The 25449-nt window shown below is 40.3% G+C and overlaps 1 protein-coding gene across 1 annotated transcript in view; it reads right to left on the reverse strand.

Annotated features, from left to right (window-relative positions):
- fer1l6 (fer-1 like family member 6) overlaps positions 1–24598 on the reverse strand; it is a 113554-nt gene extending 88956 nt beyond the window's left edge. Inside the window, exons 1-8 of the mRNA XM_060824018.1 lie at positions 24485–24598; positions 21595–21787; positions 18146–18486; positions 15000–15108; positions 13554–13731; positions 8835–8955; positions 7140–7240; positions 2571–2661 (exon numbers count right to left, since the gene is read on the reverse strand). Of these exons, the coding sequence (XP_060680001.1) occupies positions 2571–2661; positions 7140–7240; positions 8835–8955; positions 13554–13731; positions 15000–15108; positions 18146–18486; positions 21595–21787; positions 24485–24583 (1233 nt within the window). The 5' untranslated portion in view covers positions 24584–24598. The remainder of the gene's footprint in view (positions 1–2570; positions 2662–7139; positions 7241–8834; positions 8956–13553; positions 13732–14999; positions 15109–18145; positions 18487–21594; positions 21788–24484) is intronic.
- Between the last annotated feature and the right edge of the window lie 851 nt (positions 24599–25449).

Here is a 25449-nt window from a genome sequence, read left to right on the forward strand (position 1 = left end):
AATCATGAACTTCATGTTTGTGTTGGAAACTAATAAAATGAAGAGAAATGTATTAGGGATTTGAAGTATGCTATATTGGTTACAGAGGTTGCATAAGAGTTTGGAATCAGTTGTGCATATCCTACTTTCTATTAGTCAGTCAATTTGATATTATTTTCTTTTGGAAGCAATTTTAGATTGGTCTAGTTAGTACTAAATTGAATCTAACAACAACAGAATAGCTGCAGTATGCCAATCCTCATCATATATTGGCACTTGCCATGTTTAAAAGCTCCTGCATGTTTTGGGAAGTAAGTACCTTTTACTGAGCAAGTTTAACAAACATAAAAAATAGGGCATAGTGCTAGAGACTACAGAAATTAAACATGAATCTTCCCTGAACTCTTCTTTAGGAGAAAAAAAATTATCAGGCATTAAAAGAATGGTACATTTTTAAAGTTTTCTTTGCAAACATTCTTTTACTAGACAGGGCTGAGAAGAAAGTGGTTGAACTGGGAGTCATGATTTACTCAATCGGACCACTGATGGGTTGTTTGTTTGATCAATGTGGGAAGGTGAAGCATGGGGAGATATATGAGCAATGGCTGGACTGTGGACACAGGATTGTGAGCTGATGTGATGGTACTTTCAGAAACCAGAACAGGCAGCCCTACCTATAAAAGGACACAGGTGTCAGTTCAGGACAGACCTGAATAAAGCCTGAACCCAGCAATTTTCACTATAAAGCTCTCAAAAAGAGAAGTTAAAAATTATTTCTTCATTGTGCCAAGAAAGAGCAATTTTTTTGATGCTCTATTTCATTGGCCTTTGGTTAATTCTGAATTTAAATAATGATCCAAATTTATGTTAGACCGCCCAAAACAGAGAATGTGCTGATTGTCCAGGATTCCTTTAAATTACAGGATTGGATCTATTATTAATATAAGTTGTATTTTGTTTTCACAAATTGCCATCAGATAGTAAAGACCTTGATTATTGCTAAAAAAAAGACACATTTTGTCCCAGATTTTTGTTTTGTACTCATCAGCACATTTCACAAGAATTACCAAAGTAAATTACAAAATATAAAAGCAAATTACTGCAGATGCTGGAATCTGAAACCAAAACAGAAAATGCTGGAAAATCTCAGCAGGTCTGGCAGCGTCTGTAAGGAGAGAAAAGAGCTGACATTTCGAGTCTAACTGACCTTTTGTCAAATTTTCTCTTTTGGTTTCAGATTCCAGCATCCGCAGTAATTTGCTTTTATCCAGTGTTTAACCCACTGCCACCTCTCTTCCAGGAATGCCTACCTTGAAGAAGTACTGCTCTTCTCTCTGACAGGATTTTCGTTTATCTCTCTCCCCCTGTTCACCTTCACTGCTTTCCATTTCTCTCTCAGTGTTAGACAAGGTATTTACTAAGATTCACTTCCACAGCCATATTTCCTTCCTCAGTGACCAGCTTTGACAAAGATCAGTTAGACTTGAAACATCAGCTCTTTTCTCTCTTTACAGATGCTGCCAGACCTGTTGAGATTTTCCAGCATTTTCTAAATTACAAAGTATACTGTGTGAAAAGAGAGTGCTGATTGCTTGGCAAGTGGACTCTACTTGGTCAGGGCATTGCCATAGACAATATATCAGTTGAGTGATGACTAACAATTAACTGTTAAGCTTTTTTTAAACTTAAATCAAATAGGTTCGCTTTGATAGGTCAATGCATTCCCCGGGGCCAGAGGCTGTTAACTATTAGGTTCAGTTGAAACAGCACAATGAATGTACACATTCTTTCTGATGCAAAGAACAAGCTCTGTGTATTAATACATGTTGTTTCCATATCACACAAGAACTCCACACTGCAAACTCGAATGTTAATATTAAATTTGTTGTTAACACAAAATGAAACATTTCATCCCTCTTTTTTAAGGAATATTCTTACAAAATTGCAATTCAAATCTTTGGTCAATAGTTGAATTAGGAAACAAAGCACTTGGATGTCTCAAAAAATATTAGTTGCTGCCACCCTGTATTTACTTTCTTGCTTCCTCTAATGGCAAATCCCCCTACTCCCAGAAATGACCTTTCTGGTGGCCACCTGCCAACAGACTCACTGACCTTGTGCTGGCTCCAGTCCAGCAAGCTGCACCAGGCCACTAACTCCCCAACTCCAACTCTCTGAGGCCAAAGGTTTTGGCCTCCATGCTCTAAAGGACAAGGCGAGCTGTCAGTGCTGTCTGTCAGTCAGGCACCTAACAGTCAAAATCCCCCCATTACTTTTCTTTACCCCACAGTAAACCTCAAGGAATCTATTGCATCAGGAATTAATTATGGAAAGATGGCTAGAAGAAGGTGATGGGAATTTACATGTGCAATTGTCTTTTAGCTGCTCTGTGCTTTAACAGTTATAAGAGGCATCATGTCTTAAAGGCCAAATACAGCAAAATATTTCTTCGGAGCTGCTCACTTCTGCAGAAGTCCAGCACAAACTCCAATATTGCACCCAATTTGGTTTCTGTCTGACTTTCAGTGGCTGACCAGCAGCAGCATTGAGATTACAGCCTTTATACATACTCCATTCAGTCAGTGCCCTACCAGTTCCATCCTGCTGGTACTGAAGCGTTTCTTGTCAAGCGCCGTTTGTTCAACCCCTTCCATTTCCTTTTCAGCAAAGCTGGCAAAATTTCTGGAATACAAGTCCATTGAGCTTTTAGTTAGATAAGTGGTGGTTCTTTCACAGTCAAAGGCAATAGTTCATTGCTAGTGCTGAACTTCAAGGGAAAGTCCCACCAACTGGATGTAGTTAACAAAACATTATTGTAAATAAATAATTTGCTTCTTATCATCCTGCAATTCTTCTCAGCACCTGAAGAAAGTCAAAATCACCCCATTTATCCTTCACTCCTGATTATTATTATTCAGTGGCATGATGGGAAGCCTCTGAATCATGTTCTGACTGAAAGTATGAGATGAATTGATTACAATTCTAGATCATAGAACCACAGAAGCTCTGCCTCTAGACAGCTATTATTGTACATAAATAGCATTGGTACCTACCTGACAAACTGAAAAAAAAATGCCCAAGCATGCCTTGTCCATAAAAAGCTATAATTTGATTGATTACTACCCCATAAGCCTATTTTTAATTCTCACTAGTGTGACGGGAGTGTTGAAAAATGTGTTGCTGGACAAGCGCAGCAGGTCAGGCAGCATCCAAGGAGCAGGAGAATCGACGTTTCAGGCATAAACCCTTCTTCAAGAGCTTATGCCTGAAATGTCGATTCTCCTGCTCCTTGGATGCTGCCTGACCTGCTGCGCTTTTCCAGCAACACATTTTTCAGCTCTGATCTCCAGCATCTGCAGTCCTCACTTTCTCCTGACGGGAGTGTTGTCCACACTGCTGTAAGGCATCAGACACTGACTGACAATGTATTCACTGATGCTGAGCTCAGTTTCAAATGAGCCACTTGGCTTCAGTACAAAGCCTTGGGCTAAACATGAACAAAACAGTTGAACTCCAGCGGTGTGCCGAGAGTGACTGTCTTTGAAATCAAGACAGAATTTGACTGAGTGTGGCACCAAGGACCCCTAACAAAACTGGTCAATGAAAACAAGGAAGAAGACTTCCCATTGGTTGGAATCACTCTTATACAAAGGGAGATTGGGTGTGGTCATTGTAAGGCAATCAGCTCCAAGACATCTCTGCAGGAGCTCCTCAGGCTGGTGTGCTAGGCACAAACATCCTCAACTGCTTCAATGACATTCCTATTTAAAGATCAGAACTGTGAAAAACCACTAATAACTGCACAATGTTCAGCACTATTCACAACTCCTCAGATACTGAAGCAGCTGATATCTGCATGTAGCAAAGTTTGGACATCATTCAGGCTTCAGGTGATAAATCTCAAGTACTACATACATATGCAGCATAAATGTTAGTGAATGACCATCTTCAACAAGAGCAATTCTAACCATCTTCTCTTGATATTTAGTAGCTTTACTGCAATCAATTCCCCTACATGAATATTCTTTAGCTTACAAGTGAATAGAAACTTAACTGGATATTTCCAAAATCTATTTCATGAGATTCCTAATTGCCTTTGAGAAGTTAATGATAAGTCCCTTCTTGATCACACTAGTGCATCTGTTGAAAATATATCTGCAATGTTCTTAGGGTAGAGTTTCAGAATTTTGATTCAGCAACAATGAAGGAATAATGACAGTCAGGATAGTATGTGAGAATAGGACAGCAAATTGTAAGTGGTGGTATTCCCATATGCCTGCTATCCCTGTTCACTTAGACATTAGAGGCTGTAGGTTTGGGAAGTCCTGCTAAAGGAGCCTTGATGAGTTGCTGCAGTACATCTTGTCGATGGTACACACTGCTGAGATTAGGAAGGGAATGTTGAATGGGGAACCAATCAAGTAGGTTGCTTGTCCAGATTAGTGTTGTGTTTCTTGAGTACAGCTGGAGCAACAAAACCAGTGGTCAATACTCCATCACATTCCTAACCTGAGCTTTGTCCATGGTGAAAAAGGCTTTAAGTCAGGAATTGAGTTCCTCACTGCAAATTACCCAGCCTATGACCTACTCTTGAATTCATAGTGTTCATGCAGCAAAGGAGAGTTAGAATGTTGCGCTGGTGGAATTTGAATTCAATGAATAAAATCTGGACACGTAACCTAATCTCAGTAATGGTGATCATGAAACTATCATCAATTGTTGAATGAACCAATCCAGTCATTTAAGAAAGGAAATCTGGCATTATCTTTCATTCTAGATACACACTATTGTAATTGACTGTTAACTGCCCTCTGAAATAGTCAAGCAATCCATTCAGTTCCAGGGCAATTAGGGTTGGGTGATTAATGCGGGCCTTACCAGTGATGTCACATCCAGTGAGTGAATATACAGAATGAAGTGCAGTTTAAGGCCTGAGGTGTTTATTCAGTGTCACTTAAGTTCCAATAAGGTGATTCCATGAACATAACCCTTGCAAAGATCTTAATGCAGGGCCTTGGTGTAACTATCACCGAGAGTATTGTATGCTGGTTTTGTTTTCCTACCTGAGGATATATTTTCCATTGAGAGAGTGCAGAGGAGATCCACCAAACTGATACTGGGGATAGTTGGACTATCCTTTGAGGAGACATTAGTTTGATTGGGCTTATATAACTGAAGAACGACATCCTTACTTCTGAACTCAAGTCTTCTTGCAATGAAAGCCAATAGATCATTTGCCTTCCTAATTTTTTATTGCACTTGCTAGTCTACTTTCATTATTTAGTATACAAGAGTACAACAAGAGCTCAGAAGGCACAGAAAGAACCTGATTGAAAGGTATAAAATTCTAACATGGCTGACAGACTAGTCATAAGGTGGAGGTTTTGCCTGGTTGTGGAGTCTATAAACAGTGGACACAGTCTCAGGATGCAGAATAAACCATTTAGAATTGTGTTATGGAAACATTTCTTCACTCAAAGGATAGTGAACCTGCGTAGCTCTCTACCAGAGAAGGGTGTAGAGATCAAATTATTGAATATACTCAGGAATTGAGAAAATTTTTTTCAGGGATATGAGGAGAAAGTGGGAATATGGCATTGAGATAGAGGATCACCAAAAATCATTTGATCGGTAGAGCAGGCTCAAAAGGTCCAAATGGCCTACTCCTGCTCCTAGTTTCTCTTTTTCAATGCTTCTATGTTTTTTTGACAACATCCAGAATAAATCACCCCACTTGATTGGCACCACATTAACAAATATTCACTCACTCCACTGTTCAGTAAGAGTAGTGAGTACCATCTACAAGATACAATTCACCAAGGTTCCATAAACAATACCTCCAAACCTCCAACTACTATTATCTACTAGGACAAAGGCAGTAGATATATGGGAGCACCACTGACTGCAAGTTCTCTCCAAGATACTCACTGACTCAGAAATATGTTGCTATTACTTTAGTGTTACTGAGTCAAAATCCTGGAATTTCCTTCCTAACAACATTGTGAGTCTGCCTACAGCACATGGCCTGAAGAAGGCAGCTCACCACAGGCTTCTCTGTGACAACTAGGGATCGGCAATAAATACTGGTTCAGCCAGAGACATCTACATCCATGAATTCTTAAAAATCCAGTCCTTTGGCATTTCTTGTTTTTTGGTCACCAATTTGTTCTTCTTAATTCTAATCTTGCTTTTCTAATCTAATTGGTTGTTGACTCATGACATTTTCTGTGTTAGTGTAAGTATCTTTGGATTATCTATTTGTTTTAAACCCTTTGTTTAAAGATTATTCAGTCAAGTACTGAATATATATGGTCCTCAAGTATAGAGTAGAGCAACATTATTTAAACTTGCAAAACATATCCGCTCTTACATGTCAGGAATTAAAATCTACAAGTGGAGCAATAAAATGATCGCAGTCTAGCAGAGACTTAACCATAAAATGTAAAAATTAAAAATAGAAACATGAATTCCAAAAAGAATCAATGTAAAAATAAATTGCTGCAAGCATTCTTGAAATATGTTTGTACTGTACAGCTAAAAGAATGAAACGTAAATTGTGTTCAATTCTGGTCGCCTCATTACAGGAAGGATGTGGAGGAATTGGAGAGGGTGAAGAAAAGGTTTACTAGGATGCTGCCTGGATTAGAGGAGATGAGTTATAAGGAGTGGTTAGAAAAACTCGGATTGTTTTCTCTGGAGCAGCAGTTTCTGAGGGAGACTTAAGAGAAGTCTATAAGGTTATGACATGCATATATAGGGTTGACAGTCAAAATCTTTTTTCCAGAGTTGAAACGTCTGATACTGGGGGGAAAGTTCAAAGGAGATGTGAGGGGCAAGTCTTTTACACAGAAAGTAGTAGGGGTCTGGAATGCACTGCCACAGGTGGTGGTGAATGCAGTTATGATAGAGGCATTTAAGGAGATTTTAGATAAGCACATGAATATACAAAGCATGGAGGGGTATGGACCAAAGGCAGGCAGAAGGGATTAGTTTAATTTGGTGTCATTTCGACACAACATCATGGGCCGAAGGGCCTGTAGTTATTCTGTACTGTTTTATATGTTCTAAATTTGAAAATGGAAAGGCATTTGGGTATTGTGTTAGTATTATTCCTGTATGCGTTCTCAGTTGATATATCAGAGTCATTTTGAGTATTTTACCTGCATCTGACTATAAATTCCCATAGAATAGCTTTCATCTTCTTATTGATTCTAGAATCAGAAACCTTCATGCATTCTTTGATTTCTTCCAAATCTTCTTCCTAAATAAGAAGTTGAGATAATGGATAAAACTGTCAAGCTCCTTAGTCTTTTTTTGTGGGGTTAGGCCCACTGTATTGTAACCATTTTGCCTCTTAAATAATTATTTCCAAGTGTGTCACTGATACTTAAACTTCAGTGAATGATTACATATATCACATCCACTTTCACACTTGGGATCTAACAGTACAGTGTACACAAAAGGCTCTGACATATACATATGCCTCATGCAGATGATATGGATTCTGTAGAGAAGCAAATACACAATTCATTATAGCTGGCCAACAATCTGAGTCGATAGCCAATTAACATTCAGTTCCCCAGTAATACAGATATCGATTTCTGCTTGACAGTAAAAATTGTGATCTGCTTCATGGATCAAGGCAGTGATAGAGCGATTGTAGTGTTGGGAAAGGAATGTTTTGGAAGCCAGAAGCTTTGATAATGCAGAGATTGTGGTAAAGTTAATGGTGGGATCCTATTTAAATTGATCATCCTGCTGGTCCACAATCAACCAGCCAGGTTGAGCGGCTGTTGAGTGGAAAGGTCAAACTGGAAGGATAGGGTAAAGAAGGGAGGAAGAGGAAGATCACAGGTAGATGTTGTAGAGATCATGAGAGATAGGAGTATTAGGCACTCCTGCTCGCTGGGCCCACAAGCAATGCTAGCAGAGATATTTACTGGATCCAATCCCACACTCATTTCAGTTACAAATCACTGGGGAAATCACAGCTGCTTAAAAGCAGCATATTGAAATAACTGACTTGCCCTTCCAGGCACAGTTAGTCAACCAAACCCCATGTCAATGCCCTCACCACCACAATTGACCCTAATTGAAACTGGAAATAAGTAGATTTGAAACAAGTTGGTATTGGGTTTCAGACTTTTGACATTTCAACCACCTTTTATGCCCCTCTCCCAGGTGGGAGGAATTGAGGAAAGGGTGTTTCTTGCAGTTGTGCAGGAGGAGAGTTGGTAATAATTGGATGAGTGGTAGTTGGGGGGTCAGTGTAGGGATAGATTGAAACGGGGGGAAGAAAGATGAGGAATATAATAAAAGATTATATGGTGGGGGGCACATCAATATTCCAAGATGACAATGGAGAGGAGGATATTAGGGGAAGTTAGAATCTTGGAACAGGATGTTGGCTGGTTTGTGAAGTCAGGAGGAATTCCTGTTCCTCATGGTACACAAACAGGTCTGTATCTTATGGATACAATCCTAGCCCCAGTGCCCCATTCCACCCACCAACCTTCCTTTTAGCAGCTTCTTTCAAAAGCTCAAACTGAGCAAGATGCCAGCTGAGAGTGACTCTTGTTCAATCACACACCTCCCTCTCTACCTTTGTAGCAGAAGAGAGGGCAGCTTTGAGGTGGCTGAGGTTGGATGAGAAACTTTCAAAGCATTAACTTTTCACATGACCTAGGAGTTAAATTTACCCCAGGAGAGCGGAGAAGATCACTGCTATGTGGAAAGGAGAAAAGGTCGATCCATTATGGACAGACGAATTATTGAGAGAGGGTCAGAGAGAAAGTCAACAAGATCAGTGGAGATGGAAGAAATTAATTATTAGATAGTTTTCAAAAAACACGAACAAGCCTGTCAGCAATTTTGTCCAGGACGTTAGAACTGTGCAGTCGAAAGATTTGGTCCTCCCAGTGACTCTTGACATACATACAAGGTTTCTTGTTATTAAATGGCAAATAGTAGTAACATCTGCAAACAAAAGAAGGAACCCAGTTAGGATCAGTTAGCACATTTGTTACTTGTGTTTTACTATCTGAGACAAAGATTTCAGGGAGACTGAGGACCAGGAGAGTCAAAGCTAAAAGTTATGTGTTGGCCCTATCTTCCACATGGTCTCCTTGTCTGGATTAACAGGAACAGAAAAACTTGTGTTTACAGAGTTATCATTGGAATTCTCTGCCCTTCTTCAGTTCCAATTCTTCTTTAATTTCATCATAACACCATTGGCCAGGCCTTAAACTCTGAAATTCACCCCCCACCTCCCCCCCCCCCCCATTCTCCTTTTGAGACACTCCTTAACGCCAACCTCTTTGATCAAGCTTTTTGACACCAGTATGAATTTCTCCTCAGGCAATGATGCCCCTGGGAAGCGCCCTGGGACATTTTACTGTGTTAAAGGCAAGTACACAAATGCAAATTGCTGCTATCCCTGTTAAAAAAAATTCAAAAGCATACACAGTGAGGCAAATTAGACAAAATAGATGTCAAGCCATAGAAGAATGTATTTGGGAGGTGACCTAAATTTGGTCAAAGATGGTTTTTAAGAAAGGAGGGATGCAAGGGAGGTGGCACTTTCAGCATTGAGTGTTTAGATGAGTGAAGCTGTTGGTGGGGCTAAAGGAGGGAGACACAAGAGGCCAGAAGCAGAGGAATGGAATTTTTGGGGAGTGGGATTTATAGTACTAGAGGGGTTAGAGAAATGGAGGAGCAACACCATGAGGAAGATTTCAGCACAATCCATTGGGTGACTTGGATTTAATACAGATCATATAGGGCAGTGGTGATGGTTGAACAGAATTTAGTGCACGTTAAAATACAAATGGCAGTGTTTTGAATGAGATGAAGTTTATAGAGTATGGAGGATTGGGTGTCAGTCAAGAGATTTTGAAGTAGCAAGAGGTTAGCATTAGAAATACTTCACATTATATTTTGTAATCCATTTTTAAAAGCAATCATGCTGAGTATTTGGTGCTTGCCATATTGGAGATTTAGGGACAGCATATTGGTGGCTGGATATTGGTGGCAGGAATTGATGGCTGGGTTTTTGTGGCTAGATATTGATTGATGTGCCTTAGGGCCACTGTGATCTTCCAAAATCATTCTAATTGCTTTCAGAAGTTGGAGAACACTTTCCTAGAATGCTTTTCCTCTGAATTTGCTTTAGTTTTATCTTTCATTTATTTTTGTACTAGTTCCAGGAATTGAGAATCATAAATTCAAAGTCATTATGGCACAGGGGGACCATTTACTCTATCAAGGTCTTGCTAGCATTTTACAGGACAATGTTGTCAGTCCCAGCCTGATGCTCTTTTCACTTATCACTGTAAGTTTATTTCCCTTAACTGTTCATTATCGAATTTCTCTTTGAAATTGTTGACTGTCTGTCCTCCACCGTATTTTAATTAGTGAGATTAATAGGAACATGATATTTAGTTACGATGTGATTGCATAGGACAGGCTTGAGCTACTTGACCTAACATCCATCATTTCCATATGGTAGCATTAAAGATTTAAGTGGGTCATTGTTCGACAGGAATTTGTGTCCATTAGCACATTCACCATGTTCACAATAGTATAGACAATTTATCAGTATCTCAGGTGTCCCATTGTAACCAGCATAGCATTATGCTAACTGCTGATCACAAACACTTGGCTGAGCTCGTTTGGTGAAGGAGGATGGAATTTCAATGCTCTGGGATTACCATTAGCATAAACCTGTTGTTGGCATTTGAAATGTAAATACAATGGCGGGACTGCACATAAAGTAAAATTTTGGAACTGGGGTTTTGGTTTTGAAGCCAGTCCATAAGGAGGCTAGTTTGACAATCTCCAATCGAGACTTTGGTTTAAGTAGTTAGTCTTTACAGTTTCGTGGAACTCGTCTCACATAATTTTACCCATTTCCTGCCACACAAATCAATTATACAAAAACGCAGCTAGCACTGAAGTTGCACCTTCAGTCAGTTGACTTTGACTTGCATAATCTGAGGATGCAGCACACAGATGGGTGCAATAAATGTTTTCTCAACCAACACTTGTCTGGGAGTGAACAATATCATTAACTTTTTATTTTTCTCACATATGATTTCGGTAAAAGGCTTTAAGTCAAAGACAAAGAAGGAATACTCCTGCTAATGACTAGCTACTGCCCTACCTTGAGTGATGAATCAGTACTCCTTCGTGTTGAATACCACTTAGAAGAAGCACCAAGGCTGACAGGGCCACAGAATTGACTCTGGTTGGGGCACTCCAATCTTCATCATCAAAAACGTCTCAGAAGCACCACTGCTGAAGTCCTAAAGAACTTACCTGCTAGACTGGGTTTGCAGCATGTAAAGAGAAAGCCAACAAGAGGGAAAAATAAACTATTGAACTTGTCTTCACTTATCTACCTGTCACAGATATGTCTGTCCAGGATTGTTTTTGGTAGGAGAGACCACCTGACAAACCTGTGAAGACAAAGTACCTTCCTTATTTGAAAGATGATGCTCTCCATGATGTTGTGTGACACTACCACCATGCTAAATGGGACAAATTTCAATCAGATCTAGCAACTCAAAACTGGGTAGCCATGAGATGCTGTCAGCCATCTGTAGCACCCGAACTATATTCAACTGTAAACTGTAAACTCATAACCCAGCATATCAACCACTCAACCATTAACTTCAAGCCTGGGTATCAACCCTATCCACTAAGGAGTGCAGGAAGACCCGTCAAAAACAACAAAAGGAAAACTTCAAAATGAGGTGACAACATGGTGAAGAAATAAACACAAGGCCACTTGCATGCTAAGCAGTGAAAGTAGCAAGTGATAGACAAGGTTAAGCAATTCCTGATGAAGGGTTTTTGCCTGAAACATCGATTCTCCTGCTCCTATGATGCTGCCTGACCTGCTGTGCCTTTCCAGCACCACACTCCCGACTAAGCAATTCCATAACCAACTGATCAAATCTAAGCTCTTTAGTCCTGCCACATTTAGTCATAGATGCAAGCGGACAATTAAAAAACTCACTGAACGCCATCAAAAGTGCTGTAAAACATGCTGCTCACAAGCACTCTGCTATTGACCTCATTAAACCTTTGGTTTGGTCCAAATGTGGACAAAAGAGCTGGATTCCAGAGGTAAGATTAGAATGACAGCTCTTAGCATCAAAGCCCTATTTGATGGGGCAGCACAGTGGCTCAGTGGTTAGCACTGCTGCCTCAAAGTGCCAGGGCGCAAGGTTTGATTCCAACCTCAAGCGACTGTCTATGTGGAGTTTGCACATTCTCCCTGTATCAACGTGCGCTTGCTCCAGTTTCCTTCCACAATCCAAAGATGTGCAGGTTAGGTGAGTTGGCCATGCTAAATTGCCCATTGTTTTCAGCGACGTATAGGTTAGGTTCAGAGGTCAGGGGTAAATATAGGGTAGGGTGATGGGTCTGGATGGGTTACTCTTCGGAGGGTCAGTGTGGAATTGTTGGACAGAAGGGACTGTTTTCACACTGTAGGGATTCTGTGATATAAGGCATGGCATTGAGAAGCTAAGCTAATCTGGAGTCAATGGGAATCATTCTCTGCTGTTTGGAGTCATACCTGACACATTGGAGGGTGGTTGTGGTTGTTGGAGGCCAATCATTTCAGACACAGAACGTCACTGCAGGAGTTCCTCATAGGAGCCCCACCATTTTTCTTCCAATGTAAGGCGAGAGCAGAGATTTTTCTGAAGGTTGCACAATGGTCAGTACCATTGATGATACCTCACGTAGTAAAGTATACTTGTCCAAATGCCCAAATGTACCAAGATTCAGTTAATACCCAGGCTTAGGCTGATATGTGACAAGTAACAATTGCATCACACATGATCAACTCCAACAAGTGAGAGTTGGACCATCATCCTTTGGCAACTTTGAATTCTCCACTATCAACAACCTGTGGGTTACCACTGTCCAGAAACTGAACTGGATTCATGTAAATAAATAATGTGGCTTCAAAACCAGGTCAGAAGCTAGAAATGTTGTCATGGGTAGTTCATGTCCTGACTCTCTCAAATCTCTTTGCATCTGTAAGGTACAAATCAGGTGTGTGATGGAAAACTCATCACTTGCCTGGATAAATGTAGCTCCAAAATCAGTCAAGAAATTCAGCACCATTCAGGAGAAAGCAGTCCACTTGATCGGCCATCTGTCAGCAATCCAGCACTCTCTCTGCCACCAATGCAGCAGTGTGCATTATATACAAGTTAAGTTGCAGTGACTCACCAAGGTTCCTTCAACAACAACCTCCAAACCTGCAACCCCTACCACCTAGAAGGACAAGGGCAGCAGATTCATGGAAGTAGCTTTCCCTCAAAATGATATTTCATTCTGACTTCGAGCTTTATCATTTTTCCTTCACGGATACTGAGTCAATATCCTGGAAGTTCCTATCAAACATCACAGTGGGTATACCTGCATTACATGGGCTGCAGTGGTTCCAGAGGTCAGCTCACCAACACCAAGAACAAGTATGAATGAGTAACAAATGCCTAGCTAATGACACCCACACACTGTGACTGAAAAGAAAATTAATAGATATTGAACTCCACCTGTTGCCTTCAGTTAGTAATGGTTTCTCAGGGGTGCTCATTGACTTGTTGGACTGAGACATATCATCCAGTCCCCTGCCATACAACAGAGATACTGTTTCACCCTCATTCACTTCTGGTGGTCGCCTTTTGGGTGAACTGGCTGGAACAACTCCATCTATGGTATTTCCATAATTCCCTGCAAAGAAGAAATGAAAGATGAAACTTCCCATTTGCACATCTTTCCTTCTAAGCCATTAATGTACATCTTAGCAGCACCTCCTCCTATTGGCAGAAAGAGAGAGGATTGCAGCTGCCTTTACACTTCTACTTCGTAAATTTATTGGCCCACGTTTTGTTGTCAATGGCAAATGACCAGTACTCGTCACTTATATCTGCCCACAGATTTTCTCTAGTTTTTCTTTGCATTGGAACTTATGATTATTATGGTTATTCATGGAAATGTTGGACCTGTCTGATCATAAGTTCAGACAGTGAAGAAGGGCTTATGCCCGAAACGTCGATTCTCCTGTTCCTTGGATGCTGCCTGACCTGCTGCGCTTTTCCAGCAACACATTTTCAGCTCTGATCATAAGTTCAGCAATGTATTCCATTGATTTTACTGTGAGACATTGTTGTTTGGGAAGCTGTTGCTGAGTAAACAGGGAGCCAGCAACTTCTCAATGCCCTGGTTACCATGTGGACAGTAGACATGAGTCATTTGTAAATAACACTAGGCTGATGGCCTCAGCATTCTTGTGATGACTACATATGGGCCACATTGGGAATAGGTAGGAAGCAATCAATTCATGCAAGATATGCTGTAAATTCTTCAAGGAACATTCATCATTGTTTGAAATGGGTTTATATTCAGTGGATTTATACATTACAATCACATAAACATTTGCTGCAAAACATTATTGGAATAAATGGATAAATGAAAAATCATGGAACACAGATGTGTCAGCCAATGTTGGTATTACATACAAATGCACTAATGTGGTATCATCACCTTCTTTGGTGTTGTTATTTGTCAGTGGCCATAAAGACTGATTGGAAGCAAGCAATTTCCTCTCTGACCATGTCCAAGGCTACTTTTGTTCTATCAGAAGTTAGTGGGATGTAATTCTCCTTTTTTGTATCCTAACCCTCCCTGAGAGAGTGCGATGTATTCAGAGATATTATTGAACAGTTATGGTAATTACATTTTACAGTTGAAGCATATGCTTTCTCAATCTGCATGCACTCAGTGATTTCTCAGTATAGTATCAGCACTGTTCTCACACACTTCAGAATCTACAGATCCGGTAAAACATTGACCATGAAAAATACTGAAACTAACATAGGAACATAGCAACAGGAGTAAGTCATTCTACTCATCAAGCCTGCTCCATAACTGAGTGTAACCATGGTTGGTCAAATGCTTCCATATCATCTAAATGAAGAGACAAAACTGTAACTTCTTACCTAAAGACATCTCAAAGCTGATTGGTTTGTCGCCAATTTTCCTGTCAATCATTGTTGCCTCAAATATTGTACCAAACAGAAAGAAATCTTGGACAGTCTCTTCATCTGACTGGAAAAGACATTTATTGATTAGGTAGTAATTCTGAAAAGATAGTCTCAATAAAGACATTACAGAATCAGTACTTTTTCCAGTCCTCTGTTTCTTAAATGACTTCAATATTTGTGATAAATATTTCTAAAACACCCAATTCTGAATTTTCTAAAATGTGAGAATATTTAATTCAATATGAATCAGACTCTGAAACTCCACCCTACTCTCTAAAAGGTAAACAAAGCCAACACTTAACAAGAAAATACTGTCTCAACAACATTTTTTAAAAATCCAAAATTGAAAATGTAGCCAGACAACCACTTTGGCAGGCAGGGGTTTAAGACTCCCTGTCTACCGGGCAATATCTGTGTTACCTCCCCACTCAGGAACATAGAGAGTGGCTGCTGGCACCCTGTCCAGCCATTGGCTGTTTGTCTCCAAGTAGAATCATAGCTTTCATAGTTACATTGAGCAACTATAGGCTGCGTTGTAAAAGATAATGGCTCAGAAAAGATGAATGTTGGAAACTGTAATAAGCTCCATCTAACCTGATGAATTCATACAAGCTTGGTTGGGAATAAAGCACAACATTTTAGAATCTCATGGGGTGCTGACCTTATCTAAGAGACACCTAAGATTCAGTGACTGTAGCCAGAATCTTACAGGGACTTGAATAGTGGAGTCTATGGGGCAAAATATAGCAGCATGAGAAGTCTAATGAGGCCCATTTCCACATCAGGGCAACTCGTTGCATCTTTTAACTAAGGTCTAGATGAGATTCTTGATAGGCAGTGGTAAGTTCTCATTAGGCAGTGGTAAGTTCTCATTAGGCAGTGGTGAGTTGTCTATTCAATGGAATTGTTGCTTGTTGTTGCTAGTAATCCAGAACCCACAAACTAATATTCTGTGGTTTTGTATTGAAATCCCACCATGGTAGATAGTGAAATTTAAATTCATTTTAAAAACTTAGGAATTTAAAACTGGCTTTTTAAATTGCCAATTACTGTAAAAGCCTAACTTTTTTTCAGTTCATTCATGAGGGCGTCATTGGCTAGGCCAGCATTTATTGCCCATCCCTCATTGTCCAGAGGGAAGTTGACAATCAATCACATTGCTATGGGTCTGGAGTCATATGTAGGCCAGACCAGGTAAGGATGGCTGTTTCCTTCCCTAAAAGACATTAGTGAACCAGATGGGTTTTCCCCACAATCAACATTGGCTGTATCATCATTAGACTCTTAATTCCTGATTTTCACTGAATTCAAATTCCACCTCTGCTGTGGTAGGATTTGAAAATGGGATCCCAGAGCATTACATGCATTTCTGGATTAACAACCCAGTGATAATACCACTAGGTCATCGCCTCCCCCGGACATCTTCGTTAATTCCTGTAAGGAAGGAAATCTGCTATTCTTACCTGGTCTGGCCTGTATTGGACTCTAGACCCACAAAAATATGGTTGATTCTTAAGTGTCCTCTGAAGTGTTGAGAATGTGGTGCTGTAAAAACACAGCAGGTCAGGCAGAGTCCGAAGAGCAGGAGAATCGATGTTTCAGGCATAAGTCCTTAATCAGGAATACTCCTTGGATGCTGCCTGACTGCTGTGCTTTTCTAGCACTACACTCTCGACTCTGATCTCCAGCATCTGTAGTCCTCACTTTCTCCCTGTCCTCTGAAGTGGACCGCACAAGCCATTTATATCAAGGAGCTATAGGGGATGGGCAATAAATGCTGCACTCTCCTCCGCTGACCACATCACATGAACAAAAAAAACTTATTAACTTTACATGTCATCTCATTATTATACAGCTGCTCTTCCTACCAACACAGTGAGCAAATTTGACATCAGTGGTTACCTGGCGACCCCAGCTCCAGCCAATGTCTGTGAAGTGCTGCCATGTTCTTAGCATCAAACAGCAGGATTTATAGCCATCATCAGCAACTGACATTGAAAGGCTGATGCAAGGTTGCTTTGCACAAATGGATAGGAACCAGTGGGCTAGGCTGTACTAAGACTGCTCACTCACTGTCTTGTCACTCACTCATTTAGCACCTAATTACATGCTTGCACCATTCCTGCCTTGCCAAGTAGTGAACTCATTTAACCAGGCAGTCTGCCATGCTGGTCAGCAGTCCTCAGTCAAGTGGACAGACTTCCTGCTGTATGACAGCGTGCTACGTCAATCTCACACCAGCATCACATGCCAGCAGCTTACACAGCAAACAGACTGTATGTGCAGCAAGCAGGCAGCTATGGCTCAAGGTCTTAAGGGAACAGTCTTCACTGAAGTACATGGAAGAACCTGTCAAACAGTGGGTCTGGCACAGTGAATCATGGGCAGCCTCCAACATCAATCCAGGGGTTTGGGCACAGTCAAGCATCCAGCTGTGGTGTTCTTGGTCAGGGAGTCTGTGTCTCTGCAATCTGTGGATTGGCTAATGCTCCACAGCATCCAGTCCAGAGGCTCAGGCTCACTTGGTTGGGGACAGATATCGGTCGGGGCCTGGGACATTCTTATCTGTGGTATCCAGTTAGGTTACGTAAGGGTGTGGGCCACAGTCAGTCCATCAAGTCCTTCAATGGAAGCTAAGGGGAAGCAAGAGTTTTGGAGGTTGCAAGGGGATCACTGCCTTGGAAACTGGCCCAGGGACATAATCAGGGGAGTTGGGGACTGTAGGCTGAGGGGTAGAGGGAGATGACAATGGCGAAGGAGGCAATGGCATGTATAAGGGGGTGTACCGTAGAACATTGATGACAACAGAGTCATGTGGGGTGGGGTGGTTCTCATGCAGGACAATCCTGGCTTCAAGCAGGAGGGTGATGTACGGGAAGGCCACCTCAAAGGCCAGGAGCTGGGGAAGGGCAGGCAAGGACACATGTTGACAAGTCTGATTCCAACAAAAGGCCTTGTGACTTCAATCAAACTTGAAAATAGTTACCATGTGTAATAAATCTAATAAACAAAGTTAAAACTGCAACCTCATTCCATTTTGAAGTTTCATGCCCTTTCCCCCAGATTAATGTGAAAAAACAACTGGTGATTGTAAAACAAACCCAAGAAGATGTCTCTATTGACTCTACTTCAACTTCAGTAGAATTTGTCTTGTTAGAAGAGTTAGAGGATTTGGATTCTTCAGATGTGGCAGATGTCTTCTGTTCTTTTCCAAATTTAGTATCTTTAGGTACAATCTTCAACTCCTTTGTAAGCTTAGAGAATTTGGAATCAGTTGCGCCCACTGACAGAATCTCCACTGCAATTTCAATCAGGAGCCGGCCCCTGAATGATACTCCTTCTCCAAAGCCTTCATTGAGCTCCTGGTTATCGTCCAGTAGGGTATAATTGCGAATTGAGCCATACAAATTGATCCATGCTGGTCCAAAAGTTGGCAAAAACCCTGAAAGGTAAAAAAATGCTTTTCATTTCAAATCACTTCTCAATTTTTGAATATTACTTTTTTATTTCATGATTTTAATTGCATGCTTGCATCTAATTGCATGTTTGCATATTCCTGCCTTGCCAAGTAGTAACCTCATTTAACCAGGCCCAGGCACCTAATCATGAGAGTTGGAGATTGTAGGCTGAGGGGTAGAGGGAAGTGACAATTGCAAAGGAGGCAATGGAATTTATAAGGGGGTGTAACGTAGAACATGGATGACAACAGAGTCATGTGAGGCAGGGTGGTTCTCATGCAGGACAATCCTGGCTTCAAGCAGGAGGACGATGCCTTTACTATCTGCATCCCATTAGCTCTGCCGAGGTTGATTTCAATGACTTCCCTCCTGTATATTTTCTTAATCCCTTCGTTTTCAACAATCATTCAACCACATCTTGAAGCAATTTAATGGATTATTTTCAATGCCTTTACCCACGCCTAATTCCACAACTAAATTATTTTTTGCAGAATCTTGTGGGGTCATTTCTTAAGAGATGTGGCTTTCACTTGCAAGGCATTTATTGCCCTTCAACTTCGTGACTAACAGGGTCATCAGAGAACAGTTAAAACTCAATCACATTCCTGTGCTACTGAAGTTACATGTAGGACAGACCAGGTAAGGATGGCAGATTTCCTTTCCTAAAAAAGATTAGTGAACCATATGAGTTTTTATGATGATTGCTGTCATTTCTGACAGATGCTATTACTGAAACTACCTTTATAGATTTCTTCATTGTATTTAAATTTGATGGGCTGATGTGTTCGATGAATGTTGAGACCAAAGCATTATTTGGGTTTTTGCGTTGTTAGTCCAATCACATTCCTATGATACTAACATCTCCCTCAAGATTACATTCAATAACTTGGAGTTCTACTCCATTACAATGAACAATTTGCTTAAACTAGTTATGTAGGTTTGCATAACTGCTGGAAATTTTAATGCCATCAACTCAAGTTTTTCTCCCTTCAAAAGAAAACAAATCTATTTTCTAAGCCAGGGACTAGATTCTTGTCTCAGGGAACCAGGGAAATTTTTTCAGGGCTCTATTCCTGCTATATTTTTTCCTCTTCGAGACGTAGAAAGGGAGAGGTTGGATTGCAAGTCCCACAATGCAATGCAGGATGAGTACAGGGAGTAGTGTGGGAGGGGGTACAGGGGGTAGAGGTGTACTGGTTAGAAGACCCACCTTGGTTCTCAAGTACAGCTGTCCAGCTCCCAACATTATTTGTTAACCCCGTGAACCTCACATCAACAACCTCCAATGGCCCCTTATACCATCCATATCACCTTGAGTCCCTTCTATGTCTCCTCATCTCCTCCTACTCCTCATATCACCCTAAGTTCCATGTCCCCTCAAATAGCCATGCCCTCCTCATAGCTCCCATGCCTCTATTTATCCAATGTGGCCATACAGCCAGTGTCCACTGTCAGCTTTCAACAGGATATCTTTAAAATGGACATTAAAACATACCACCAATTATAAAGCTGGTATCCAAGTACACCACACTGAAAAAAAAATTCTCCTTCATAAAAATTTTTTTTTTAATTCCCTCAAGTGGTCAGCCTATCCTAAAACAAGCAATTCTTCAATTACTACATCAAGGATAGATAATATTTTTAGAACTTCTTACAGCAATCAATCTAAATCTGGACATTACCCCGATTACATTTGTGGGTGTAGAGTTTTGGAAACACAAATTAGTATAAATAAAAAAACACAGCTATAAAACAAACCATTGCAACTCCTGAGGAAAAGAAATGAAAACAATGGATGGTGCTTCAGTTCCATTTCAAAGCAGATTACCCGCCAATCAAATGCGTGGAGCTCAGCTTTATTTTTAAAGTTAAGGATCTCGCAACATTTAAATTACAGCCACAACTGCAAGAAAGACAGTTTCCTACTGTTTGGAATGCATGATAGCATTTTCCAAGGTTAAAGTACTCTGGTATATCCTGATACATAAATAATGCTGGTTGATTTAATGGATAAATTACCTTTACTGACAAGGTCCTATGATGCATCACCACAGTTCAAACACATTTACATTACAATACAATGTCTAACACTGTCACCTAAAATTATCAAAACATTTAACATTTAAAGGTCAGAAAGACACAAATCCTCAGTACACTTGCACCAATGATCATGAATTTGCCAATTTGGTTACTTTTTTAATTAGCACTTCCAGAACTGGTCCAAACACAAAGATATTGAGGGATGGGAGATATTCAGATTTGCTATAGTATTGCCAATGGTAACCCCAACATCAGAAGAGTGTGCACAGGGTCACAACCTAAGGCATTGCCAACTATAGAAAATGGCACATGAAAGTAAAGCAAGGTTTGAACTGCATATTTTGAAATTACTAGCAGAAGTGTTTTAAGATTGATTCCCCTCCTAACCTCATTCACATCTCCATCACCAAATGGGAATCTAGCCCACGACTTTAAGGAAGTTATCCAGAACAAAAAACCCTTAATTTTTCATCTGTTTTCCCTCTCAAGGGTCAATCAAATCCTTCTTATTATTCAATGAGCAGTAAATGTACACTTTATGACCAGAGTCAAACTATATTTTAAAGAAGTTTTTCTGAAATCGTACACATTATGCGAAGACTCACCCCTCAGAAACACAGATCAGACAATTTTGGAACACTTTCCACAACTCTCAATCTATTCAAATTAATGTTTGGAAACTTTTAAAGGGTGCACCCAAATTGCTAATTGTAATAGTAATCAGTGTGATTCTCAAGCAAGAGTAAAGCTGAGGACAATCACCCTCTTTAACATTCATAATTTGCCTGTCACTGTTCTAATGAATCTCAGTATCATTTTTTTCTTCACGGCCACAATCTGTTGAAATCTGAAGAATTCATTTGAAAGTCTTAAGTATATGAACAAAAAAAGTAGCAATATTCACGACAAAAAGACCACTTTGCTGTCGATATATGCGATGGTTCAAAATGTTGAGCACTTAACAGTTCTCAAACAAAACATTAATTTCAATTAAAAGTTTAAGTGAATATTTTGATTTTTTTTACTGAGAGATTTTACAAATGGGAATTAACCTTTATCTCCATCCTGTTCATTTGATATTTTCTTCAAGTCAATGTAATGGGTTCCTACGGCAACATCATTAACATTCCCTTCATCCCAAACCTGAATTTTGACTCGCCGACAAAGTGGTGGAAACATTTCTTTGAAAACGATCTGCTCATTCCAGACAGGGTCAGCACAACTTTTCTGTACAGATGTTCGGCCCTGATGAGTAGAAGGTGACAATAAACGAAAAGGTACGTCATAACGGAAGTGGAGAAAATACATCAGTCTATGTCAACACTGATCACATTCCCTGTGGGCCTTCAAAAGAACCACAATCAGCCAAATTCAAACACATTTGGAATCTGGATTTGGGTTCAGCAGCAGTCACATTTAAATAATGATATAAGTCACACAGGACAGCAGTTACATATTGTGTCAAAACATTTTTTCAGTGTATATTGAAGAGATACAAATTCCTGTGGTGCAGGAATACATGACAAAAACATTAAATACCATAGTAACCTCAACCAGTGCAAGAATTGAACCCATGCTGTTGGCATCACAAATCAGCCATCCAGCCAACTAAGCTAACACTCACCACATAGCCACCACCCCCCCACCAAAGTTTATAGAATTTTGAAAGATGGCCACAATTGCATCCATTATTTCTAAGGCCAATTCCCTAAAAGCATGTAAATGACCAGGCCCTGTGGTTTATTAGCCTTTAATCCAATCGTTTTTCCAACACCATTAATTTTTTTTTCAGTTCCTCTCTCATTAGATCCTGTGTTCCCCAAGAATTTTGGGTTTATATTTGCATCATCTTTTGTGGTGACAAACCAAAATATATATTAAATTAGACTGTTAACTCTTTGTTCTCCTGTTTCTGATTTTAATGGACCTATTGCTGGGCCTCTGCTGAGATATTGCTGGGCCACTTGCTGAGATATTTGTATCACAGGTGAGGTGCCAGAAGATTGGAGGTTGGCTAACGTGGTGCCACTGTTTAAGAAGGGTTGTAAGGACAAGCCAGGGAACTATAGACCAGTGAGCCTGACATCGGTGATGGGCAAGTTGTTGGAAGGAATCCTGAGGGACAAGATGTACATGTATTTGGAAAGTCAAGGACTGATTAGGGATAGTCAACATGGCTTTGTGCATGGGAAATCATGCCTCACAAACTTTGTTGAGTTTTTTAAAGAAGTAACAAAGAGGATTGATGAGGGTAGAGCGGTAGATGTGATCTATATGGACTTCAGTAAGGCGTTCGATAAGGTTCCCTGTGGGAGACTGATTGGCAAGGTTGGATCTCACGGAATACAGGGAGAACTAGTCATTTGGACACAAAACTGGCTCGAAGGTAGAAGACAGAGGGTGGTGGTGGAGGGTTGTTTTTCAGATTGGAGGCCTGCTACCAGTGGAGTGCCACAAGGATCGGTGCTGGGTCCTCTACTTTTTGTCATTTACATAAATGATTTGGATGCGAGCATAAGAGGCACAATTAGTAAGTTTGCAGGTGACACCAAAATTGGAGGTGTAGTGGACAGCGAAGAGGGTTACCTCAGATTACAACAGGATCTTGACCAGATGAGCCAATGGGCTGAGAAGTGTTAGATGGGGTTTAATTCAGATAAATGAGAGGTGTGCATTTTGGAAGAGCAAATCTTAGCAGGACTTATACACTTAATGGTAAGGTCCTAGGGAGTGTTGCTGAACAGGTTCATAGCTCCTTGAAAGTGGAGTCGCAGGTAGATAGGATAGTGAAGAAGGCGTTTGGTATGCTATCCTTTATTGGTCAGAGTATTGAGTATAGGAGTTGGGAGGTCATGTTGCGGCTGTACAGGATATTGGTTAGGTCTCTGTTGGAAAATTGCGTGCAATTATGGTCTCCTTCCTATTGGAAAGATGTTGTGAAACTTGAAAGGGTTCAGAAAAGAGATACAAGGATATTGCCAAGGTTGGAGGATTTGAACTATAGGGAGAGACTGAAAAGGCTGAGGCTGTTTTCCCTGGAGCTTCAGATGCTGAGGGGTGACCTTATAGAGGTTTACAAGATTATGAGAGGCATGGATAGGGTAAATAGGCAAAGTCTTTTTCCTGGGATGAGGGAGACCAGAATTAGAGATCATAGTTTTAGGGTGAGAGGGGAAAGATATAAAAGAGATCTACGGGGCAACGTTTTCACACAGAGGGTGGTGAGTGTATGGAATGAGGAATGCCAGAGGAAGTGGTGGAGGCTGGTACAATTGCAATATTTAAGAGGCATTTGGATGGGTACATGAATAGGAAGGGTTTGGAAGGATATGGACCGGGTGCTGGCAGTTAGGACTAGATTAGGTTGGGATATCTGGTCGGCATGGACGGGTTGGACCGAAGGGTCTGAATCTATGCTATACATCTCTATGACTCTGTGACTCTATGACATTTGTCTTCACTGACCTTTTTCTCTTCACATGTCTATGGCTTGAGGCACTGAATGACCTTCTGCTGTTTCTAAACCACAACAGTTTCCTTGTGCAGGTTGTGGATTAAAGTTCTAGGATAATGGGCCCAAGATGCTTATTTATCGAAGGGCCTAATTTTTTTTCAGGATGAGAAAAAAAGAAGAATAGCATTATGCCCCACACTATGTCATGGAAGCCTTTTCAACTACCCATCCTGCCCAGATACTGCCAGTGAGCTAAATCAATCCTTGAATTTTAATATAAACAGCATAACATAATAGAAGATAAAATGCCTAGTCATCCACTCTGAGTAATCCAATTCATGAATAATGAATAAGGTTAGATAAAAGTAAATAGGAGGTAACAAAGTCTATTTTGATTTCAAGTTGCAATCCTGTTGTTAGGTTTGCAGAATTGTGCAATGAACTTGCGAATAAACAAACAGAGAAATAACTTGAAAGATAGTAAATACCCTTTGACCAGAAAAGGTGACAATGACATATGGGTCCACAAAATCCTTGTTGTCTCCAATGAATGCTTTTGTTACATTTGCCATGAGGCTAGAATTCATCTTCGGCAATCCCTGAGCTTTGTAAATCTTGACAAAAAACCTTGCCCATGGTCTCTCTGTCGGAAATCCAACTGGAATAAGTAAATTCCTAACACAAACCAAAAATTGTGTTGTAAATAAAAATGTACTGACTTTTATGTTTTATTGAAGAAGCAAATAGTGACTGAAACACAAAGCTGTTTAAAATTAAGTTGTAATATGAAGTAGGGTATTTGGTGCTGGGTCCTCAGAATCTTAGAAATACTGGCTGCAAGGATTCTATTCAAAATGAGTTGACAGTCTCATAGGAACATTGAAAACAGGAAAAGGAGTAAGCCATTTGAACCTGTTCCACCATTCAATGAGGTCATGCCTTTGGCCCAGATTTTATCCCTTCATACCTGAGATAAAGTTTTGTTAAACAATCTCAGATTTAAAAGTATATTGATCCAGCATCCATTGCCATTTCCGGAAGAGAGTTCCAAACATCCACCAACCTTTGGGTGTGAAAGTGCATTTCTCCTGTTAGGTCTGGCCCTAATGTTTAGACTATGCCCCTAGTTCTAGAATCTTCAACCAGTGGAAATAATTTAACTTTATCTACCTTGTCTTTTCCTGTTAACATCTTGAAGATTTTGATCAAATCACTCCTGACCTTCCAATCCTTGAGAAAACAGGCCTATTTGTATAATCTCTCCTCAAAATTTAACCCCTGAAGTCCAGGTTTCATTGGTCCAAGGTCAATATATCCTTCCTAAGATATGGTGCCCAGATCTGCTCACAGTACTCCAAAAAGGTTGCACAGTTACCACATAATTTCCATGTCCTTATACTCCAGTCCTCCAGATATAAAGAATATCATTCCATTAGCTTTCTTTATTATTTTC

The sequence above is a fragment of the Hemiscyllium ocellatum genome, chromosome 4 (assembly GCF_020745735.1).
Source record: "Hemiscyllium ocellatum isolate sHemOce1 chromosome 4, sHemOce1.pat.X.cur, whole genome shotgun sequence".
Lineage (NCBI taxonomy): Eukaryota > Metazoa > Chordata > Chondrichthyes > Orectolobiformes > Hemiscylliidae > Hemiscyllium > Hemiscyllium ocellatum.